General features: G+C 38.7%; 1 protein-coding gene across 1 annotated transcript in view; it reads left to right on the forward strand.

The window, feature by feature from the left end:
- Nucleotides 1–21409, forward strand: part of AFF4 (ALF transcription elongation factor 4) — a 74839-nt gene that overhangs the window by 44548 nt on the left and 8882 nt on the right. Inside the window, exons 7-20 of the mRNA XM_063120687.1 lie at nucleotides 97–133; nucleotides 1714–1762; nucleotides 2432–2452; nucleotides 4303–4357; nucleotides 5239–5276; nucleotides 5532–5694; nucleotides 7625–8542; nucleotides 13041–13129; nucleotides 14239–14473; nucleotides 16516–16613; nucleotides 17701–17764; nucleotides 17896–18032; nucleotides 18718–18789; nucleotides 20001–20094. Coding sequence (XP_062976757.1) covers nucleotides 97–133; nucleotides 1714–1762; nucleotides 2432–2452; nucleotides 4303–4357; nucleotides 5239–5276; nucleotides 5532–5694; nucleotides 7625–8542; nucleotides 13041–13129; nucleotides 14239–14473; nucleotides 16516–16613; nucleotides 17701–17764; nucleotides 17896–18032; nucleotides 18718–18789; nucleotides 20001–20094 — 2070 coding nt within the window. The remainder of the gene's footprint in view (nucleotides 1–96; nucleotides 134–1713; nucleotides 1763–2431; nucleotides 2453–4302; nucleotides 4358–5238; nucleotides 5277–5531; nucleotides 5695–7624; nucleotides 8543–13040; nucleotides 13130–14238; nucleotides 14474–16515; nucleotides 16614–17700; nucleotides 17765–17895; nucleotides 18033–18717; nucleotides 18790–20000; nucleotides 20095–21409) is intronic.

A 21409-nucleotide genomic window follows, 5' to 3' on the forward strand; every position in this document is an offset into this window, starting at 1 on the left:
TCTAAAAATTAAATGATCAAAGAAAAACATGTCTAAAGCTGTTCTTTTTTCAGTACTCTCTGTTAAACAGATAGGTAACTTTTTATGTTCTTACAGGAAACTCAGCAGCCTAATTTTGGCACTGGTGAACAAAGTAAGCATGTGTTTAATTTCTTTATGCATTGAATTATTTATCTGTTGCTTTTTTACATTCAAAACCGTTTGTAATGCTGTGCTATCCACAAATACATGTTTAGTAGTAACTTGTTTGGCTGCTTGGGAAAGTAAAGACCTAAATCAGATTGTTCATGTATTCTTATTTTATCTGTTTATAACTTTTTTCTTGCACTTATTATTAATATATGATTTGAAAACGTTTAGTGAACTGCATGGTGTTTGATTATTCCCCTTAGAGTTTTCTATTGGCTCTAGCATTTATTGAGAAACTCTTATGATATATTTGAATGTGACAGCTCTTTGTGAGAATTATGGAAATCAAATTGATTAATGCATTCTGTAGTTAAGAAAGATAAGTAACAGAACAATTTCACTTCTAGCCTACTTGTGTTTTCCTTATTGGGGCATAATTCAAAGCAGGCACTGCCTGTGTCAGAAATTTGTATGAGTATGCCAAGTTCGCTGCCCTCGGAATGCTTCCAGTCTTTAAACAAAAGCTGTTCTTTAAAAAATTGGCTTTTCCCAAAAGGATAACTACAATCAGTAGTATACTTACCTTAAGTGAAATAAGACTTGCTTCATTTAATTTGCAACATCAGACTATATTTTCTTTAACTTCATTAAATAATCTGATTAAGTAGTAAAAGCGGAAGTGGTTATTCTTAGACTGTGGGTGCTTCCAGATGGAGGGCCCCTGGCACTAGCAACGAGAAGGCCTTGTACAGCTGTTCCATCTTTTTCTCTTTAACGGTTTTTCTGCATTAATGAAAAAGATGGAAGAAGCAATAAGAAAACATGAGAGAATTATGAGTTGAAGATGACAACACCTCTCCCCCCTGCCCCGCCCCTCACAAAACTTCCATGAATGAGCCAACCCCACCCAGTGCATCTCTCAGTGGCACAAATAAATGTAAATATTCCCCTGCTGAGAGAGAAATGAAGCTTAAAACCAGCTATTTTAGTTGCTAAGTTTGATTCTTCATATCAAAACCAGCTGATGTTTTTAATTTGAGCAACATACTAGGATGAGATATTTTGAAATGCTTCAATTTTCTTTAATTTTTGGTAAGGAAGCTGTTTACTCAGCCAGTGTAGAGCAGAGGTGATAATGAAGCATCTGTTTTTTTTAAAAAAATAGCATTATCAGCTAAATAATAAATGCAATAAGTAGTTGTATGAGATAAGAAATGGCACGTTTGTCTGGGACAGTGTTTTAACATACGTTAAGAGAAGAATTCATTTACGCTTGAAAACTAAAAAGAACAAACTACTGCATCACTTCCCAGTCTCTGAATTCTTTACTTGATTTTGTTTTTAGTCATTCAGCTTTAGTTCTCTTAATCAGCTTTTAAAAAATCAGGGTTCAGGTACATTGACAGAATTACACTATGTAACATCTACTCGCTTTGTTTCTAAGCTAATGGGATGGATTAGCCCCATTTTGCGAACCATCCTCGCATCTGTGTGAGCCATCCTCACCTCCAAATGTATCACCTTAGATAGCATATATGTTTTTATAATTTAATTTTAAGTTATTTTCTCCCCCTGCCCCTTCAGAAAGATATAATCCTTCATCAAAAGCATCTAATGGCCACCAGTCAAAATCGTAAGTGTGACCTATACGTTTCTTTGCAAACATTTATAAAAATAATTGTGAAATTTTATGTATGGTAGAAATGGCCATATCAGCTCATAGAGATGTAACTATTTCAAAGAATCTACATAGTTGCATAGTATGTCACTTTACTTTTAATTCCTTCATGTTCAATGCATGTATAAGAGGAAACTGGGAATTGTAACTCAGGTTAGTAACTAAATATGGGTCTAAGTCATGGTACTTCTCAGTTACTTAATGCACAAGACTGTCACTGTTACATGAACTTGCTGAGCCCAGGTGCACTTAATTTTGAATACTTTACTTTATGCGGCCATTTTAAATATTCAAGCCAAGGCTTGTCTTGTTGTTTGAACTAAGGCGGCGGGGGTTGTGGTCTGAAACTATGGCCTGTTCTAGATTATACAAGGGTTATTTAACATTTGTGCATGCACATACACACACTGCCACAGTTCAGATGACATGATGAACTACAGCCACAATTTGAATATTAAAAAAACACACCTGGCATATGCGACAGCTCACCATGGCCTAAACAAGCCGTGGTGGGCAGCGGTGATCATGCGAACTGGGTCATTATCAAACAACTTAGTTTAGTTTCTACTGCAAAACTACATGTTAGGTTGAAGAATTTTAACCCTATTTCTGTTTTTGTTCCAGATCTGAATCGAACCAGACAGAGTAAGATGTTATATTTCTTACAGTATTGTCAAGTATTGCTCTTAAATACTTAGTTTAAAATACAAATATTTTATTGAGTTTCGGTTGTATGTACGATGTTAATTTAAACCCCATATTAAAACTTGTTAAAATTGGAGCTTTCACAATAAAGCTTAACAACATTTAAATATTGATTAATGTTTTGTAATGCGGTTAAAAACGTAATGATTCTTAAGCAAATAGTGATCGTAAAAATGGTTTACTATTTGTAACATAATTTCTGCAGCCTTTTATGTTTTTATTCAGTTAGGACCCTGATGGGTGCTTCAGCAGCAGCTGCACTGGTGCAAGCCAATTGTCGTATTTCAGTCTGATGGAGTAGCATTTTTTGCATTAGCCTTTTCTCCACCTACTATCGGTTCCTTGTCCTCTACCCTTTTTGATTTGGTCTGTTGGAGCACCTAATCTCAAGGGTATAGGCTGGGTTTTGTTCATCCTATGTTGTCTACTATGTGGTATGGGCCTTTGAACTTGATATTTGCATTTTCAGGATAATATCCATATGATGTGGTAACTGAATTGCATTGGCTTCTGCAGGATGCTGCTACTCATATATCCAGCTCACATTGACTGGATTCAGATGACACAATAACCTATCATGGATTATTTAACCCATAGTGGTTTATCATGTCATCTGGAGGATTTTTTTTAACCCATGCTGGCTTATTTCCCTGAAATAACCCTCTGTGATAATCCATGATCTGCAGATAACCTACCGTGGGTTATTGTGTCACCTGTCAGGCACAGTGGCTTAATTGTCTCACCTAGAGAGTCACACGGCAAGAGCAGTTCAGGTTACTGCCAAGCAACTCTCTCTAATGGAAACTGAGAAGCAGTGGCTCCATGACATAGCACTAATGCACCATGTCTATACAGTAAAAAAAAAAAAAAAAGGAAAGAAAAATACTTCTTTTAGTGCCCCCAGGACAATCGCTAAAGTGCGCAATTATGTAGGGTTTGGAGGGGGCATCAAATGTCTCCTGACTAGGGGAGGCAGCCTGTGAAGTTTGGTCCTGAGTCTTCAAACCTGCCAGGATTTATCTGTACTTTCCCCTTTTTGGTGCACCCAGGAGTTTTCCTCATTGTAGCCCCTGCTGCAATGTAGTGAGTGGCTGAAACAGCGCCACTGCTCAGGTGAGAGGACTGTAGCAGGACAGGGGGCGGGAGGATGGGTCAGATTAGGCACAGTAGCTTAATAGCTCCATCGTGTGGCTCCTTGGACTAATTCCAGAATAAGCAATTGTGTGTGACGCTTAATAAGGCATCATTGACTAAAGTGATATCCGAACATGGTCAGTATGTTCCATCTCCACCTAAATCTGACCTGCATGATACAGATTATCTGGTGCAGTGCCTTGCATATTCTCCTTGTTCCACTAGTACAACATCAACTCATGATGCTTCCTGCTATAAATGCTCTGCATTTGATTCTACCTGCTTTTTGCTGTTCACAGCACACCTTAAGGTCAGGATATTCATTGTCTTACTTTCCTCTGTCTCCCTTGTAGTGATGTAAGCATTTCAGATCTTTCAGTATTCTTGTTCAATGGAGCATCACTCCATTATGAGACAGAGGGAGGTTAATGGTAACGTCATAGATTAGGTTAATTTCTTATTTATTTATTTATTTATTTATTACATTTTTATACCGCCCAATAGCCGAAGCTCTCTGGGCGGTTCACAAAAATTAAAACCACAAAAAACATCCAACAGGTTAAAAACACAATTACGAAATACAGTATAAAAAGCGCAACCAGGATAAAATTTCTTCGTTTTTAATACCAAAAAACTTTACTTTCCCCTTCCCATAGTGTTCTGATAAATGACTTGAAAATCAGCAGCAGCGAAGACAGTGATGGCGAACAGGTTATTATTATTATTATTGTTATTATTGTTGTTGTCTATCCTGCCTTTCTACCAAGCTACACAGGGGGCTAATGGCATAATCAAAACAACATAATGCAAAATACAAAATATAGACAGGCAAGAACTAAAATTTATATTTAAAAAGCAGTTAACACAATTTCCAAACAGCAGCACAAAAATACAAAAAGCTGTACAGAATGAACAAATTGCAGCAGGCAACATAAAAACAAAACTAAAAGGCTTAGACCTAGAACAGTTTGATCTTGTTGTGAAAACAAAATAAAGGCCAGATGAACCTCTCAGAAGTGAGGTCCAACAAAAGAAAGGAAAGAAAGAAAGAAAGGGTGCCACAACAGGAAATACCCTGTCTCTGGTCAACATTCATTAGCGTGGGGAGAAAAATACAGAGCAAGATCTCTGAAGGAGTCAATACTGTGTAGGTTCAAGCAGGCTATCTTTTAAGTACCCATTTCCAAGCAATTTAGGGCTTTAAAGGTTAAACCACAGCCCTTTGGACTGTGCTTGCAAATGGACCTGTTTCAGATATGTGCTAAAAAAACTGTGATGAGAGCATAGGAAGAGTTGAGTTTTTTGAGGGTGTAAGGAAAAATATTTATTTGTAAAAGGAAAGACATATGAATTGGTATCTAAAACCTGTCAAAGTCATTTGAAGTACTGTAACCCTCTAGATGGCTCATTGATCTCATATTGATATCTAACTTTGTTTGCTGGTAAACTTTGGCAAGTTATGCAATTTATTTCTTAGTTTTCATTTGTATAGAGGGATGTTCATGTGGATTAAACGCAATTAAATCTATTATTCCAATACACTTCATCACTGTTTTATACATGCTACTGTGGATCTTTTCTTTTAATTTCAGGACTCTGATAAGACGGTGCCAAGAGGTACACCTGGAAGGTAGGCATACATTGATAATCTGACATTATTCAATGGTATTGAACTGGTAGTTGTGTACATTTTACCTCTGCGATGTAATGTTTGTATTAAAAGAAAGGGCCAATTAGGGCTTCATCTATAATCATGTGTCTTCAACAGGTTGGAGAAAAAATATTTTTTTCTTAGTATACATTTGGGTTATTTAACTTTCATTTTGTGGGTAATATTTTAAGATTCTATAACTTATTTTAGTCCTTGTTGTACCTTTTCCCTCAGTAACTCTGAACCTTCCCAGCATACAAGTGAAGGGGCAGATAACTCTAGGGATGACTCAAGCAGCCATAGTGGATCCGAAAGCAGTTCTGGTTCAGACTCTGAGAGTGAAAGTAGTTCTAGTGACAGTGAGGCTAATGAGCCATCACAGAGTGCATCTCCTGAGGTAGGATGTGTTTCCTTCATACTATAAATGATATACCAATGTCTATGATCTTAATATTCCTCAGATATGTTAACAGCACAGCAATAATGTGAGGAAATGGGGCATATAAATGTTAGAGGCTTATGAATGTTCAAAGCTTGAACTGTTTACATATGAAGCTTGCTAGTTGATCTACATGAGTGTGCTCTTTGGTTTGTAACTTGGAACATCCAACAAAGAAATACAGTTACTTTAGACATCTGATAATCCACGTAAATGCCTAGCCCCAACTAGCTAATCACAACATCATTCCTTCTAATAGCAAACACAGTTGATTGATTGTTGCCTATTGGTTTGGATGTGAAATGAGGCCACCCAAAAATAAGGTCATAATTTGTATGTACTTGGAGAACTTTCTAGATAGACAGAAGTATATACATTTGTCAAGTAAAATAAAAAAGAAGTTAGAAAAACTAAGCCAAACTGCCCTGTGAGCTCTGTGGAATATTAAATCCATTCAGATAAGAGAATTCTACAGTAGTTCATCTGTCTGGAAAGAGAACTTCCAGGTTCACATTGAACGCTATTACTTTTGGTGGTGATGGCGAAGGGACAGGAACCGCTGGTTGAAATCTTTCAGCTGTGCTGAAATCTTGGATTTTTCCAATGTTTTCTATGGGCAGCTCTTCTGCCTTCAGGGAGGCATGGGGGAAAGGTCTAAAGTAGGGACAGGCAACCTGGTGCCCTCTAGATGTTTTGTAGTACACTTCTTATCAGCCCCAGCCGGCATGGCTAATAGTAAGGAATTATGGGAGTTTTAGTAGTCCAAACCATCTGGAGGGCACCAGGTTGTCTATCTCTGCTATAAAGGAACCAGTAGTTGGGCAGACTGTGTGAATCAATCATGTCTGTAGTTGAAACACAGAAAGTTAGAGATCAGTTTGGTGAGGTGGAGAAAAATGTGGATGTACATAGAATTAACCTTCTCAAGCCCCTAAAAGCTTAAAATAGGTATTCTGGAGAATTGGGGGCATGTCTGCGATGAGTGGAGGAAAGAAATTTAAAGAAATAAATATACCATTTGCCTTTCCCACTCTGCAGAACATCCCCTTCACCATATAACAAAATTTTCAGGTTCAGGCCTGGTAAGCAGAGATCTGAAGATCACACAAAACTCCTAAATAGATACACTGCAACATTTTGTTGCCAGTCCCACTTGTTTGTTTCATAATGACTAAGCCAGCCATGTAATTTGATACTAATCTGCTTTCTTTAAGGCAGCAGCTATTGCTTCCAGGTGAACATACAAGTAGCAAGCTGCGCCTGCTGCCATTCCTAGAAAAGCTAGCACTTTGTGGCAGCTTTCTATGAGGGGTAGGCATCCACCGTCTGGAAAAACCCTCCCTCGTGAGGTTCGGGAGGCGGAAAATGTAACATCTTGAAACACCTCCTGAAAACATATCTTTTCACACAGGCTTTCCCTGGATTTTAACTTAGCTGTTTTTATATTGCCTTTTTAATGTTTTAAATTTATATATACTTGTTACATTTTATGGTTTTTAATTGTGCATTGCCCAGAGAGCTTTGGCTGATGGGCAGTATAAAAATGTAAAACGTAATAATAATAAGAGAGGGTACACACTTCAAAACTGGCAGCTGCCTCAACACTTCTAGATTTATTGTGATGTATTTTAATTTTTGTTTTTATAAACTGCTTAGATATATCTTTAGATATGGTATGCAGCATATAAATCAATGCTGCTGCTGCTGCTGCTGATATCATTAGCAGTAGCAGAGCAGTAAGCCACATAATGGAAGGCCAACCCCAAATTTGCAAGGCTGTAATGAAATATTCCTATTTATTCTTTGGTGCAGTTTATTAACCCCCTAGAAAGTGGAAGGAATGTAAAGCTTTTTTTCCATTTTAGACTTCCCCTTTTCTTTCTTTTAGCCTGAGCCGCCTCCAACTAATAAGTGGCAGCTTGACAACTGGCTGAACAAGGTGAATCCACATAAAGTATCACCAGCTTCTTCTGTGGACAGTAACATCCCATCAACACAAGGCTACAAAAAAGAGGGTAGAGATCAGAGCACAGGGGGAGGATATGCAGATCAGAGTGGATCTAAAGATTCTATTTCCTCCACTCCTGGGAGAGATTCAAAAGCCAGTCAGAAAGGATCGGAGGGCAGTCGTGGTAGACAAAAGTCACCTGCTCAGAGTGATAACATGACCCAAAGGAGGACTGTAGGTAAAAAGCAGCCCAAAAAGGCCGAGAAACCATCTGTGGAAGAGCCCAGAGGGGGTCTGAAAATAGAAAGTGAAACTCCATTGGACATGGCAACAAATATACCCTCTAACAGACACAAGGCAGCCACAAAAGGCTCTAGAAAGCCCAACATAAAGCCCAAATCTTCTCCTCGGCCTACAGCAGACAAAAAGAAAAACAAGGCTGCAAACAAACCCACCCAGAAATCTAAGGAGTTTATAGAAACGGACGCCTCAACCTCTGATTCTGATGAAAATGAGAGCCTGCCTCCTTCATCGCAAACCCCCAAATATTCTGAGAGCAGTAGGACTCCTGTTAAACCCTCCATGGAGGAGGATGACAGCTTTTCACGGCAAAGAATGTTCTCTCCTATGGAAGAGAAGGAACTCCTTTCACCGCTCAGTGACCCTGATGAAAGGTATCCTCTTATTGTGAAGATTGACTTGAGCCTCTTAACCAGAATACCAGGGAAGCCTTACAAAGACACAGACCCATCAAAAGTTGAGAGGAAAAATGTGTCTGAGAAGCATCCAAGGGAGCCCCAGAAATCATCCTCTGACAAAAGTTCCAACAAGGGCAAGAGGAAGCATAAATTATGTCAGGTCAGTTTTCAGTATGACGTTTTTGTCTTGTCTAAATGGCCTGTTAGTGAAGTAGTCTTTAAACCTGGGGGCCTTTCTATGTAATCGAGATTTAACAGCTCTGTTGGTAAATATTGACAGCTGATTTAATATACTTAATTTTGGCAAAGCCCATGCGCACTTAGCTGAGAAAGTTTTACTACAGTTCCATGACTACTGAGGTGAAGAGAATTTAAAATAAGGCAAAGAGAAGACATTATAATACATTTTGATTTTATTGATGAATTTGAGTTCATGCTGCCATCATACTACTGAGGCAAGCCAGAGGTCTGTTCTTAGTGATAAATGTTGCCAATAGTAGCCCAGTCAGTAGCCTGATCAAAACATGTGCTGGTAATAATTGTTTGACCTTATAGTTAATCTGATGGGACAAGACATCTACTAGGTGATAAATTGGAGTCTAACCAACTTAGGAGGTAGTGAAAGATGGCAAGCAATACTCCTTACATGATTTCCATAAATACTGAAAGGATTTAATTCTTTTATGCAGTTGGAGATACAAAATTTCCAGACAGTTTGACACGGGGTGGGGGTGGGGGGCGTTTAAGGGAAAAACCAGAAAATTGAGGGGGATAGAAAAAGAAACAATACTTGCTTTGTTAGTAGTCTTTATAGATGTAAAATAACCTTTTTGCCTTAGAACAGCCTTCTCCAACCTTGTACCTTCCAGATATTTTGGATTTCAGTTCCCATCATCCTCGGGCAGCATGGCCAATGGTCAGGAATGCTGAGCATTGTAGTCCAAAACATCTGAAGGGGAGAGCTGCTTTAGGAACATAAAGCAGTCTTTATGCTCCTAAAGTAATATTATGTATAACTTGGTTTGCTTATAAAATTATCATTATACTTAACAACTTTTGAAAATAAACTCAGTTAAATTTGTAATTATCTGAATACACTACACTTTTAAATTTAAGGTATAAAACGGGATCATTTTATGATCAAACTAAATTATACCCAACATATTTTGGATTGCTGTTTTACGTCTGATGAGAGGAAAGTTCAGCAAGTAGTCTCTGAAACATCTGAATCATCCTATAAACCAGAAGAAGCAGGAACAACTGGAGGCAGAGGAAGACTGGTGTACTCTTCCTATTGTAAGGAAGTGTAGGGAAATTCCTGTACCTGTTTCTGTTTGCAGGGTGGTGCTTAGATAAATCTTCTGAATTAAAAGCTATTGAGATTTATTTAGCTGGGAAAGACTCAGTTTAGGAATGGTAACCAACCATATTTAATTTAAGAACCTTTAAACAATCTCAATCAATTATTTCAAGAGTGACATTTTATTCGCTTTTGTAAATAATTTCCGTTGGTTTTTATTTGTTTATTTTGAAAGGTTGTTTCTCATGATAGTATCAATTATGAATTGTGAACTGCCCAGAGAGCTTTGGCTGTGGGGCGGTATATAAATGTAATGAATAAATAAATAAATAAATTATATGCCTACACCATAGGATCCAGGCTACTGAGTTGCTTTTAGGTAGAGAGGGTTTATTCTAGTGGCAGCAGTTAAAAGATCTTACAGCTGAGGAAGCATTTCCAAGTGATGAGGCTTAATTGATAGTGAGTTCTGTAGACCTAAACCTCAATATTATTTTTTTTAAAAGCAAAGAAACATAGGTTTGAATGAGCCACATACTGTTCTGTCACATCTGGTGACAGTGGTGGGATAACTTACAGTGGGATTTTTTACGTGTGGGTTTTAGATTAGAACTACATGACTGCATCCAGCCAGAACAAGCCCAGAAACACAGGAGTCTGTAGAACAAAACCCAAATGTACTTTTTTTTTAAAAAAAAAAATGATATGATGATTCTACGCACATGCTGCGCAACTGAGAATGACCTAAATGTCTATCCATAAAAGATACATTTGCTCAATAATTGTAAGAAGTAATGGAAGAAATGACTATGCTGGGAATCTTACAGAGAGGATTAAACATGGGTAGCAATATATAATCACATTGTCTTAATTTTGGTTTAAAATCATAAACCAAAGGTGTTAATTTCCCCCCAATTTTCCAGAAAAGGCAAAAAATAGTCCATGGGAGGGGGGAATGGGTGTTTTCCATTTTTTCCAGGTTTTGTTGAAAGCTTTCGCATCCCTATGCATAGTACTGTGTAGGCAAGGAACTGTGCTTGGGTTATCAAGCAATTCTCTTGCATTATAGACTTCGCAACTTTGTGGTATCATGCCAATAGAGACCCAGTTTACAATAATTAAAATGTCTGCCAAAACAGTATTTTTTCAAGTCTTACATTATATATACTATTTCAAATGGAGCCTTTGCCACATTTGTCAGCTTGGATTGAATGTTTCTATGGTGATTCTTCCTTTGTGAATATTTTGCAGGCCTAAGGTAACACTTGTAAGTCCACAAAAATGCAGTAGCTATAGTTAAGTTGCTACTAAACAAGTGCTTACAAACATAGCTTAGTTTGTTCTCTCCCAATAACAAACATAAGAACATAAGAAGAGCCATGCTGGATCAGACTTAGGGTCCATCTAGTCCAGCGCTCTGTTCACACAGTGGCCAACCAGCTGTTGACCAGGAACCCATAAGCAGGACATGGATGTAACAGCACCCTCACACCCATGTTCCTCAGCAACTGGTGTATATAGGTTTACTGCCTCTGATACTGGAGAGTTTTTCCAGCTCTACCTGGAGATGCCAGGAATCGAACCTGGAGCCTTCTGCATACAAAACAGGCACTGCAGCACTGAGCCACAACCCCTTGATAGTGCTAATTAGATCATTCTATAGGTCATCAGAAAATGGTATAATACAAATTACCCTAATATGTTCCATTTCAGCATTATCCACAAATCCTCTACCATTAGTTTTATCACAGAATGAAATTAATGGCCATGTTTGTTTGAACAATCATATCCTGACTAATATGAACAAGCTTTTTGCAAGCACATGCGTCTCTTTCATGGCAGAAGCAATTCTAGCGAGAAATCTCTACTTCGCCATAGTTTTCTATTTTGTCCCATCATCATCTTTAAACCATAGTTGAATATTCTGGCATGTTCTGAAGCTGGTCTGTAAGATCCTTCATTCTGCATTCTCTGAATGGCCCTAGAAGTTTTGGGTGTTTTTTAAAAAATGAGGAAAAGTTTCTGTTAAAATGGAGAGAGGAAATTGCTGTATTCCAGTTATAACACTTCCTGACTTCTGTTAGGAGACTTACAAAAGGCTCCTCTTCATGCAGTCCTATACACACTTCCCTAGGAGTAAACCTCACTTTCCAATCTTTCTGTATTTGCACACCTTTAGAAAATGCACTAATCAGGTAAACAATGGTAAACTTTAAAGCCTAAGTGAACCTCTTGGCTCATTAACTCAAATCAGAGAGCAGGGAAGGTATGCTCACCAGAACAGGGAAGGTTGCCATGGTGACTGTGATAAATACATTTATGGAACCTTGCCAGTAATCTTTACAGCTACCCTGTATGGTGGGTCATTATGGTTGTTCCTGTACTGCATGAGAAGTGGTTGAGACTGAGTTTAAAGCCACCCAGTGAACTAATTGCTAAGTCAAGATCAGAACTTCTAGGATTACATGTCATTATAAACCCTACCCAGAATTCTCACACCCCACAACATTCATGTGGCATCTACAGAGGGGAACCTGTGTGCATGCAGCTGTACACATAGGTTCTTACATGATTGGGAATCCTGATCACAGCTGTGCAGATGTTATGCTTCCTTTTCAACATGTAAAGTAAATGTGTCCAGTCAAATGTCCACAAAAGACTGCACTCTCAGCCACTACTCTACATAATTCAGACATATCACCCTTCTTCTGGTGTTACGACCTCAGAACTGTAAACAGTATCCATTTTTATTTATTTCGTTTTAATTACATGGCATACCCATTTTCTTATCTGATTTACAGTGTATTTGTACCATATTAATGAACATAGAAAAAAGAGTAATTTCATGCTTCATTTTCCTGTTTCTGTGCTTATGAATGGCTTAGCACGTACATTATAAAGAGCAGTTTACAAATAAAAAACTTGTTCATGCCTTTTAAAACATGTTTTTCTTAGCACAGTAAATAGAAGTAAATCTCCATCTGTGTTAGTGGGAACCATGTATGGAAGTGTTCATGTCAGCATGACAAGACCAGTTGCTGTTTTGACAATCTATACTGGGAGTAAACTGAGCTGTCACATTTTTGCATTCATGAAACTATTTAAGCGACACTTCAGTCTTTGTACTGCAGAGGTGTAGCATATACAATATACTTCTGCCTTCTGTTAGTGTCAATAAAACTTACTGACAAAAACTATCTTATACCATTTCTGTGGGAAATGTTTTTATGACTTGCTGATCTCAATGTTGTAAGTGGCTTGCTCATTCATTGAGATGGTCTACAAATATCACTGCAGTTATTTGATGTGGAATCGTCCAACTTTGTGCAATGGTTCTCTTGTGATCATTCTGTTTTAGAATACAGAAGAAAGTCGAGGCACTGAAAACAAGAAAACTAAACTGGAAGAAAAGCCTTCTTCAGCACACAAGACTTCGAGTAATAGAGAGTGAGTGTCTTTCTATTATATGCAAGATCTGAAATGCATGGAGAAGATTTGTCCAGGGGCACACAGCTTTCAAGTGTTTTTTGTAAAGTGCCCACATGAACCCAAATGTCCAGTTTTTATTGCATCCAGTGCTCCTACACAATTGTCAAACTGCTTTTTTTTAAGTTCCCAATTTTGGGGTTGGAGTTGAGACTTGTTTAAATGGAAAATCAGGAGTAAAGTGTATACCTGCTACCAGCAGTATTCCTTGAATAAGCAGCTGAGACAGGCACCCCTACTACACCTCGTAACATTTGGGAATTTAAATGACAGTGGCTGAATTCTGGGGAGGTAGCTTATAAAGAGTATTTGGGTGTCTGTGCCTTTTCAGATTATAGCAAGTATATGCTATAGTTCATTGTCACTATATTTTTTAGAGGGTATTAATACAATAACTTCAGTTTTACCATTAATTTATTTGCTCTACTCTCTTTCACTCTGCATATTGGAGATCAGGTTTCACAGAAATGAAATTGTCTAGGAAGTACATGTGTAGTGCTATATACATGTATATGTATTTTGTACAAAATCAAAAAGAGAGGTGTAACAAAGTGTGGCATTTTATAGAAGGTGAAATTGTAGCCAAACTTCTTAGAATGCTTAAGAGGGCCTATGGGTTACCAGCTCACTAAGGACTTACAAACTATAGCTTGGATTCTGAAAACTGCAAGCAAAAGAAAGCTTGCAGAAGGGGACTTTTCTGTCCCTCCTTCCCTCTACTATCCCCAAATCCTTTCCAAAGGAAAAGACAATTCTGAAAAGCTTGGGATGGGAGGAGGGGGGGATATTGGCCAAAATTGGGTGGAGGCACTTTGATGCCCTTTGCATTAACAGAGTGCAACTTTATGCTTTTATATCTGCCACCTTTTGTTCAAACTGCATGACTTAGACTCTTAAGTCTTACAGAGATAATTTTTGCAAATGCTACTTCAGCCCAAAATTATTCTACTTTTCAAGGTGAAGTATAGTAATTTGATAAAGCAAGCTGTCTGCTTTGCTATAGGTGCAGGAGAGGAATTAAAAATGAAATAACTTTTGCGAATGAAATAACTTTTATTTTTGATGGGCAGGTCATCAAAACAAAGTGCTATTAAAGAGAAGGATCTTCTCCCATCCCCAGCCACAACCCCAGTGATCCAAAAAGATTCAAAGCAAGAGCATGGGTCTCGGAAGAGAACTGTCAGTCAGTCTTCTTCCTTGAAATCAAGTACTAACAGTAATAAGGAGAGCAGCAGCAGTAAAAGTAGCTCATCTAAACAAAAGAAGACTGAAGGGAAGACCTCAAGTAATATTAAGGAAGCAAAGGTAAGAGAATTAAACTTCAGTCACGATTTACCCTTGGTTTTCTTAGCATTTTGTTTGTCTTTCCTTCATGCGAAACCAAAGATGTAAGCACTGTTCAGAAGAAATGCTCATGAGTTGAATAAAACACAGGAGCAGGCCCACACCAACTCATCTCACCCCTGATGCTGCACTTGCTGTCTTGCCCCATCCCCTGATATCTGTGCAGACATAGCAAGTGTCTTCACATGTACAACTGTTTTATGTATGTATATATATTTATTACATTTCTAAACTGCCCAATAGCCTAAGCTTTCTGGGCAGTTTACACAAATGCATCCATATGATCTGAAGCGCCGCACCATCAGAATTTCAGATCATGTGGATGACTTTGCATGCACAGTTGTACACGCTAAGCCTCCATCCCTGCAGATGTTCAAGTTATACATGCAGATGTTAGGGGGTGGGGCAAGCTGCCATGTGTAATGTCGGGAGAGTTGTGGAGTATTTGGTTCATAAGAAACCTGTTAATTGAATCTTTGTGAACATGAGTAGACAACAGAAGTGGTGTATTGGGCTCTTGCAGCTCCTTGAAGTCAAAGTGGATTTTCTGTTTGTGAATTGTTGCAAACTGCCCAGAGAGCTTCAGCTATTGGGCAGTATAGAAACGGAATGAAATGAATAAAAAAATAAAAATGCTGCAAAGGGGTATTTCTGTTAATTAGTGGACAGCCTTTGATTAATAGGGAAGTATTAGGGATAGATGAACTAAAACTAAAATTACTTTGGCCTGAAGCACAACGATGGACAGTTGTAGAAACTAAGACAATGTGAGGATCTTTTAAAGTGAACAAATGGCTAAATACTTAACCAAGGAATGCAGCTGCAGCTAATCAAAATCTTAGATTTTATGAGCCAAATAGAGTTGGCCTAAGCAGTGCCTTCATGGGGAAAATTCCAAAGAGTTTGTACATGTGGCAGAAGTTGGTTTTTAATAGTTGTGTGGTTTTTGGCACACTTCTTTCTAAGTCTATATTGAGTCATGTCTCAAGCAATTTTTAATTAGAGTGATTAGTATTCCCTCAGAGTTCTGCTGGATTTGAATAATTCTCCTAACAAGCATAGTCTTGCCATGTTCTCACCATTAAAATATTTGCCTAATCAACTGAGTTTCAGTATGAAAATACTTACATCCCAGTGGTGGGTGAAGTGAAATATGGTTTATCTGCTTTGCAAAAGCCCTCAAACTATTTCAGATTAAATGCCCATGAGATACAGTCATGACTGAAAGAAAACAAAAGTTGAATAGAAAGTTCAGATGGGAAAACAACACATATATGAAGGAGGAAGAAAGAAATACTAAAATTTTCAGCGATCAGTTGGTAAATGACACCACGATATTAGTCCCCATGTTAGTTCATGTTGTAGTATCCTTCAGACAGAGGAACTGGGAAATTATTTAATTTCGTGCAAACAGGGTAAAGAGGGAATGAAGTAGTGGTGTTTAGGGAAAACCTGTTGGGAAATAAAACCAGTGGTAAGGATGGTAGTCCTATGAAAAGTTTGGGATGCTGTTCTTAAGAGTTAAGAACTTTGGCCACCATAGATCTATTAGCTTATGATTGCAGTGAATCTGGACACAAAAATGTCTTTGGTTGTACGCTATACTGTTATACAATGGCAATATTCAACCTCTGCTCAGGCGTCTGGCTGTAATTTGGTCTCCCTTCATAGTTCTGCTGCAGCTTAGGTTAGAACAGCACTGAGGATGGAAACCAGACAAAGCTATGAGTATTAAAGGATACAAAATAAATTGTTACCTAACTATATGCAAATTATAACAATTTGTTCTTAATTAAATATCTCCCCTGCTTTGCATTTTTAATTAGTTGGTGTCAATATGGCAACAGCTGTGTCTGTCAAGCTGTCTATGTGGTAATCATGAATAATGGCAAACATCTGGGTTACATTTAACCAGCCTAAACTCAGCAAGTGAAGCAGGAGCAGTAACCATTTGTTTGCCCAAAAACAACGTTTTAACTAATTGTGGTCTGTCTTCTTTCAAGGAAAAGGGTTTAAATATTACTTCAAACTGCCCTTCTGCCTCCACCACGGCTGCAGATAACTCGAAGTCCCGAAGACCAAAACTAGTATTTGATGACAGGTGAGAACAAAGATAGAAGGACATGCTGGGATCTGTGTGCTGGGACTAATGTCTGATAAATATTTAGATTACCATTTGTGTGTAGCCTATTTTAGATGTGTGTGTTTAATTTTTCTGCCATGGTACTTTGGGTACCTGTGTTCTCCCTGCTGGAGTGAGCTACAGTTGCCAGGAAAAAAACCCAGCATGGTGTTGTCTTTGTTCTATTTTAAGAATGGTTTGCTTTGTACTATGGTTCATGCAAGTCCGCTAGTCTTCTCTGGGCTGAAGAGTTGTTGTTTTCAAAACACACTATTCACTGGCATTATTTATTTGTTTGTTTTGTAACCCACTCACACACACACCCCACCTTTCTACCAATGGCATTCAAGGTGGCTTACTGGACCAATTAAATTTATTAAATACTACATTAAAATACAGTAAAAACATAACAGTTACAGAAAAAATATTATTAAATATAGCACCCAAACCACCAGACCCACTTGAAGCTAAAGGCCTTTTAAAATATAGCGGTCTTCCCCTGCCAGCAGTGGAAGGACAGGAGAGAGGAAACAAATTGCAGTCAATTAATAGAGAATCCAGACCCATACTTCTGCTGTGCACAGCCAGGGGTCCAAAGAATCTGGTACTATGCCCCCAAGCAATTTTCATTCCCTTGCTCCAGTACTCTGGGAGTAGGCTCTAAGCCAAAGCAACAGTAGGTGGGTAACAGTACACTGTGCCAATGCAGGATGGGTGAGTGAAGAGCATTGCTAGGTATGGAAGCTGTTTTTTTTCTTTAGGGGAGGAGGAAGAATAGAGCCATCTCTATCTCCTTACATCATATCCTAAATGCTGCCAGAACAGCTTATAGCTTATAATACCAGGACACCGTTGTACAACCCAGGAGCTTCTAGCAAGGACTGTCACATTTTTTAGCTGCCCACCTGTGCTTCATTTGCTACAGGTTACCACAGGTTGTTGCTGCATTCTCTAACCCACCCACCCCAATATAGTACAAACTTACAAAGATGGGGTGCATATCAAGGATTAGAAAATTGTTCTGAAAACGGTTTATCCATATCATAGTTTTCATTTTATGTTGCAGGACTTACTCAGCAGATCACTACTTGCAAGAGGCAAAAAAGTTAAAGCATAATGCCGATGCGTTGGTAAGGAAAACTCTAACCATTGCCTGTTAGAGGGAGGCATTGCTTGTTGTTCTTTTCAGACTGTTATTCTGACACTAGTAACACTCCCTTTTAGTCTTGTGCTGGTTTTCAAAGATTTTATGTTTCTTTAGTCTGACAGGTTTGAGAAAGCTGTGTACTACCTTGATGCTGTGGTGTCATTCATTGAATGTGGGAATGCATTGGAGAAAAATGCTCAGGAATCAAAGTCCCCGTTTCCTATGTATTCTGAAACTGTGGAGTTGATAAAGTAAGTGATACAGAGTAACCAACACATATAATTTGTTGCTGTCTAGTTTTTAGTAGTAGTGTTGTTGTTTTTACCATCTTGCATGAATCTGGGAAACTAAATCTCTTTAAAGCAAAACAACCAAACCCTGTTTTTCTCATTCCCATCCCCAAACCATGCTTCTTACCATACGTAATGCGATGTTATTAAAGGCTGTAGTAAAAATATTGCACACAAATATTCCCTGTTTCATTTATCCTGAAGTTAGCCTCAAGGTTTTTTGGCATACAATGGGGCTGTTCACACATAATAAACAACCCATTGGTTTAAAATTGATGGGTTGTTGGGGCATGCCTGCCTCTTCTGCTTTCGCACACAACCCACGATCAGCTCCTTTATAGATTGTGGAGCATGAAATTTGAGCAGAGACCTCTCGGTTGTTTAAACAAGCCAGTGGTCCAGGCTTGCATGTCATGCTGCACAACCTATGAAGGAGCCAATCGTGAGTTGCGCTTCAATGTGTAAGAGGTGGCACAAAGTAGGCAGCATGTCTGTGCGTCCCCAACAATCAAATGGTTTTTAAACCAATGGGTTGTCATTACATGTGAACCATGTCAATGAATGGCACAAACCTAACACTTTCTCGTAAAAGAAAAGTGAACAAGAACTGTTCATTTCAGTTACTTACTTTATTGTTTGGTTGCAGGTACACTATGAAACTGAAGAATTGTTCAGCACCAGATGCAACTGCTGCAGACAAAAGGCTAGCAGTACTGTGGTATGTATACATTGAAATAAGTAAGAGTAGAATGAATAGCTAACGCACAATATAGCCATGTACACTTCCTTTTTTGTGGAACAGATAATGAGGATAAAACAGAGCTTACTATCAAGGCCAGTACTGTCTTTGACTGGCAGCAGCAATCCAGGGCCTCAACAAAAGGTCTATCCCATCTCTGCTATCTGAGATCATTTTAATTGGCTGTGTGCTGCCAGCGATTGAACTTGGAACCTTCTTCATGTGAGGCATTTACCCTTTTACTAGAACCATCTCTGTCACTTGAGGCTCAGGTGGCCTCGGTGGCACGGAGTGCCTTCTACCAACTTCAGTTGGTGACCCAGCTATGCCCCCATCTGGACGGGGATAACCTGAGTTCAGTTGTCTATGTGCTGGTAACCTCCAAGTTAGATTACTGCAATGCACTGTACATGGGGCTGCCTTTGAAAATGGTTGAGAAACTGCAGGTTGTGCAAAATGCGGCAGGCAGATTAATAACGAAGACCAAGAGGTTCGAACATGTAAGACCGACTCTGGGCCACTTGCATTGGCTGCCTGTATGTTTCCAAGCCCGATTCAAGGTGCTGATTTTAACTTATAAAGCCTTACACAGCTTGGGACCATGATAACTGACGGAATGCCTCTCCCAACATGAACGTACTTGTACACTGCGCTCAACATCTAAGGTCCTCCTCCGAGTGCCTACTCCGAGGAAAGCTTGGAGGATGGCAACAAGGGAGAGGGCCTTCTCAGTGATGGTCCCCCAACTATGGAATGATCTCCCCGACGAGGCCCACCTGGTGCCAACATTGTTATCTTTTTCGCTCAAGATCAAGACTTTTCTCCCAGGCATTTAACAGCATATGCTGAGTTTTTAATTGATCCCAGATCTACATTTAGGCATGACTGAGAGTTCACAGTTGTTTTAAATATATATTGTCCTTGTATGTTTGTTGTCGGTTTTTATGCTTTTATGGTTTAAAGTTTTGTATAGCGATTTTTAAGGTTTAAAATTTTAATCTTGGTAAACCACCCAGAAAGCTTTGGCTATGGGGCAGATGATGATGATTAACAACAACAACAATAATTCTATTGACTATTTTAAAATCCCAGTGGAAGTGTGCATTATATGTTTTCCAGACACATAGCTGTTACTACATGAAGTGTTACTGACAAGCTTCTAAGGTTGATAGCATTATCTCTTCTCCTAGTCTTAGATGCCAGTCCCTGTTGTACTTAAGACTTTTCAAGCTGAAGAAGGAGAGCGCATTGAAGTATTCCAAGACACTGACTGAACATCTAAAGGTAAAATGGCTCAGTGTAGTGTTTTTTTTAAGGAATTACCTTGAAATTGTAGCTTGAAGGGTTCACTCATCTCTTCAGTTTTCTTAAATGCCAGGACAGGTGCCCATTACTGCAAATTGTTCAGAAATCTTTCCAGAGGAATCATGTCCTCATCTGAGGCTATTGCAGCTACCTCCATGTCTGTCCATATATATATATAATATCTTGAGTAGTTGCTTGTATTCTCTCCTTTGCTTTATTAGATATTAACTTTTATTTTTTACCAGAGGTACAAATATTCCTGTCAGTTTTATGTCACTCTTTCTCTGCTGTCCTATAGTAATAGCAGAGACTAGCAATGGTTATAACTTCTGAATTAAAGTACTAAACTCATTTAAGAAATTCTTATTGGCACTTAACAAGACTTTCCGTAGTTGAATTGTATTGGGGCAATGGAATTTGTGGCAAATTTTGTCTTCCATTTTAGTCTTTTATCTACATACATGATTAGACTGAAGTGTGGTTTTTTTCTAAACTAATGGGTTGCACGAAACAGTATAGTTAAATTATTGTTGGTTGACAGTCACTTTCCATTTCATCCACTTAAGTTAAAATAGTAATGAAATAGTACTTTCCAAAAGTATGTAATCCTCTATATTGCCCCCTTATGCTAGAGGAGATCATTGTGAATTTAAGCTATTGATCACGTTTTAAGTAAGAAGTGGCCTGTCTCATTTACTTCCTTGTTCTCTGATCTCTTAGGTCAGGGTGGGCAACTTATGGCCCTCTGATATTTTGGCTGACAACTCCCATAATCGCTCATCATTGACTATGCTGGGAGTTGCAGGTCTATCCGGAGGTCCAAAGTTGCCCATTTCTCCTAGGTGAAAGTTAGAATCATAGAATAGTAGAGTTGGAAGGGGCCTATAAGGCCATCGAGTCCAACCCCCTGCTCAATGCAGGAATCCACCTTAAAGCATACCTGACAGATGGTTGTCCATCTGCCTCTTGAATGCCTCTAGTGTGGGAGAGCTCACAACCTCCCTAGGCAACTGGTTCCATTGTTATACTGCTCTAACAGGAAATTTTTCCTGATGTCCAGCCTGAATCTGGCTTCCTGTAACTTGAGCCCATTATTCCTTGTCCTGCACTCTGGGATGACCAAAAAGAGATCCTGGCCTTCTCTGTGTGACAACCTTTCAAGTCTTTGAAGAGTGCTATCATCTCTCTCCTCAATCTTCTTTTCTCCGGGCTAAACATGCCCAGTTCTTTCAGTCTCTCTTCATAGGGCTTTGTTTCCAGACCCCTGATCATCCTCGTTGCCCTCCTCTGAACA

This window comes from Elgaria multicarinata, chromosome 3 (genome assembly GCF_023053635.1).
Source record: "Elgaria multicarinata webbii isolate HBS135686 ecotype San Diego chromosome 3, rElgMul1.1.pri, whole genome shotgun sequence".
NCBI lineage: Eukaryota > Metazoa > Chordata > Lepidosauria > Squamata > Anguidae > Elgaria > Elgaria multicarinata.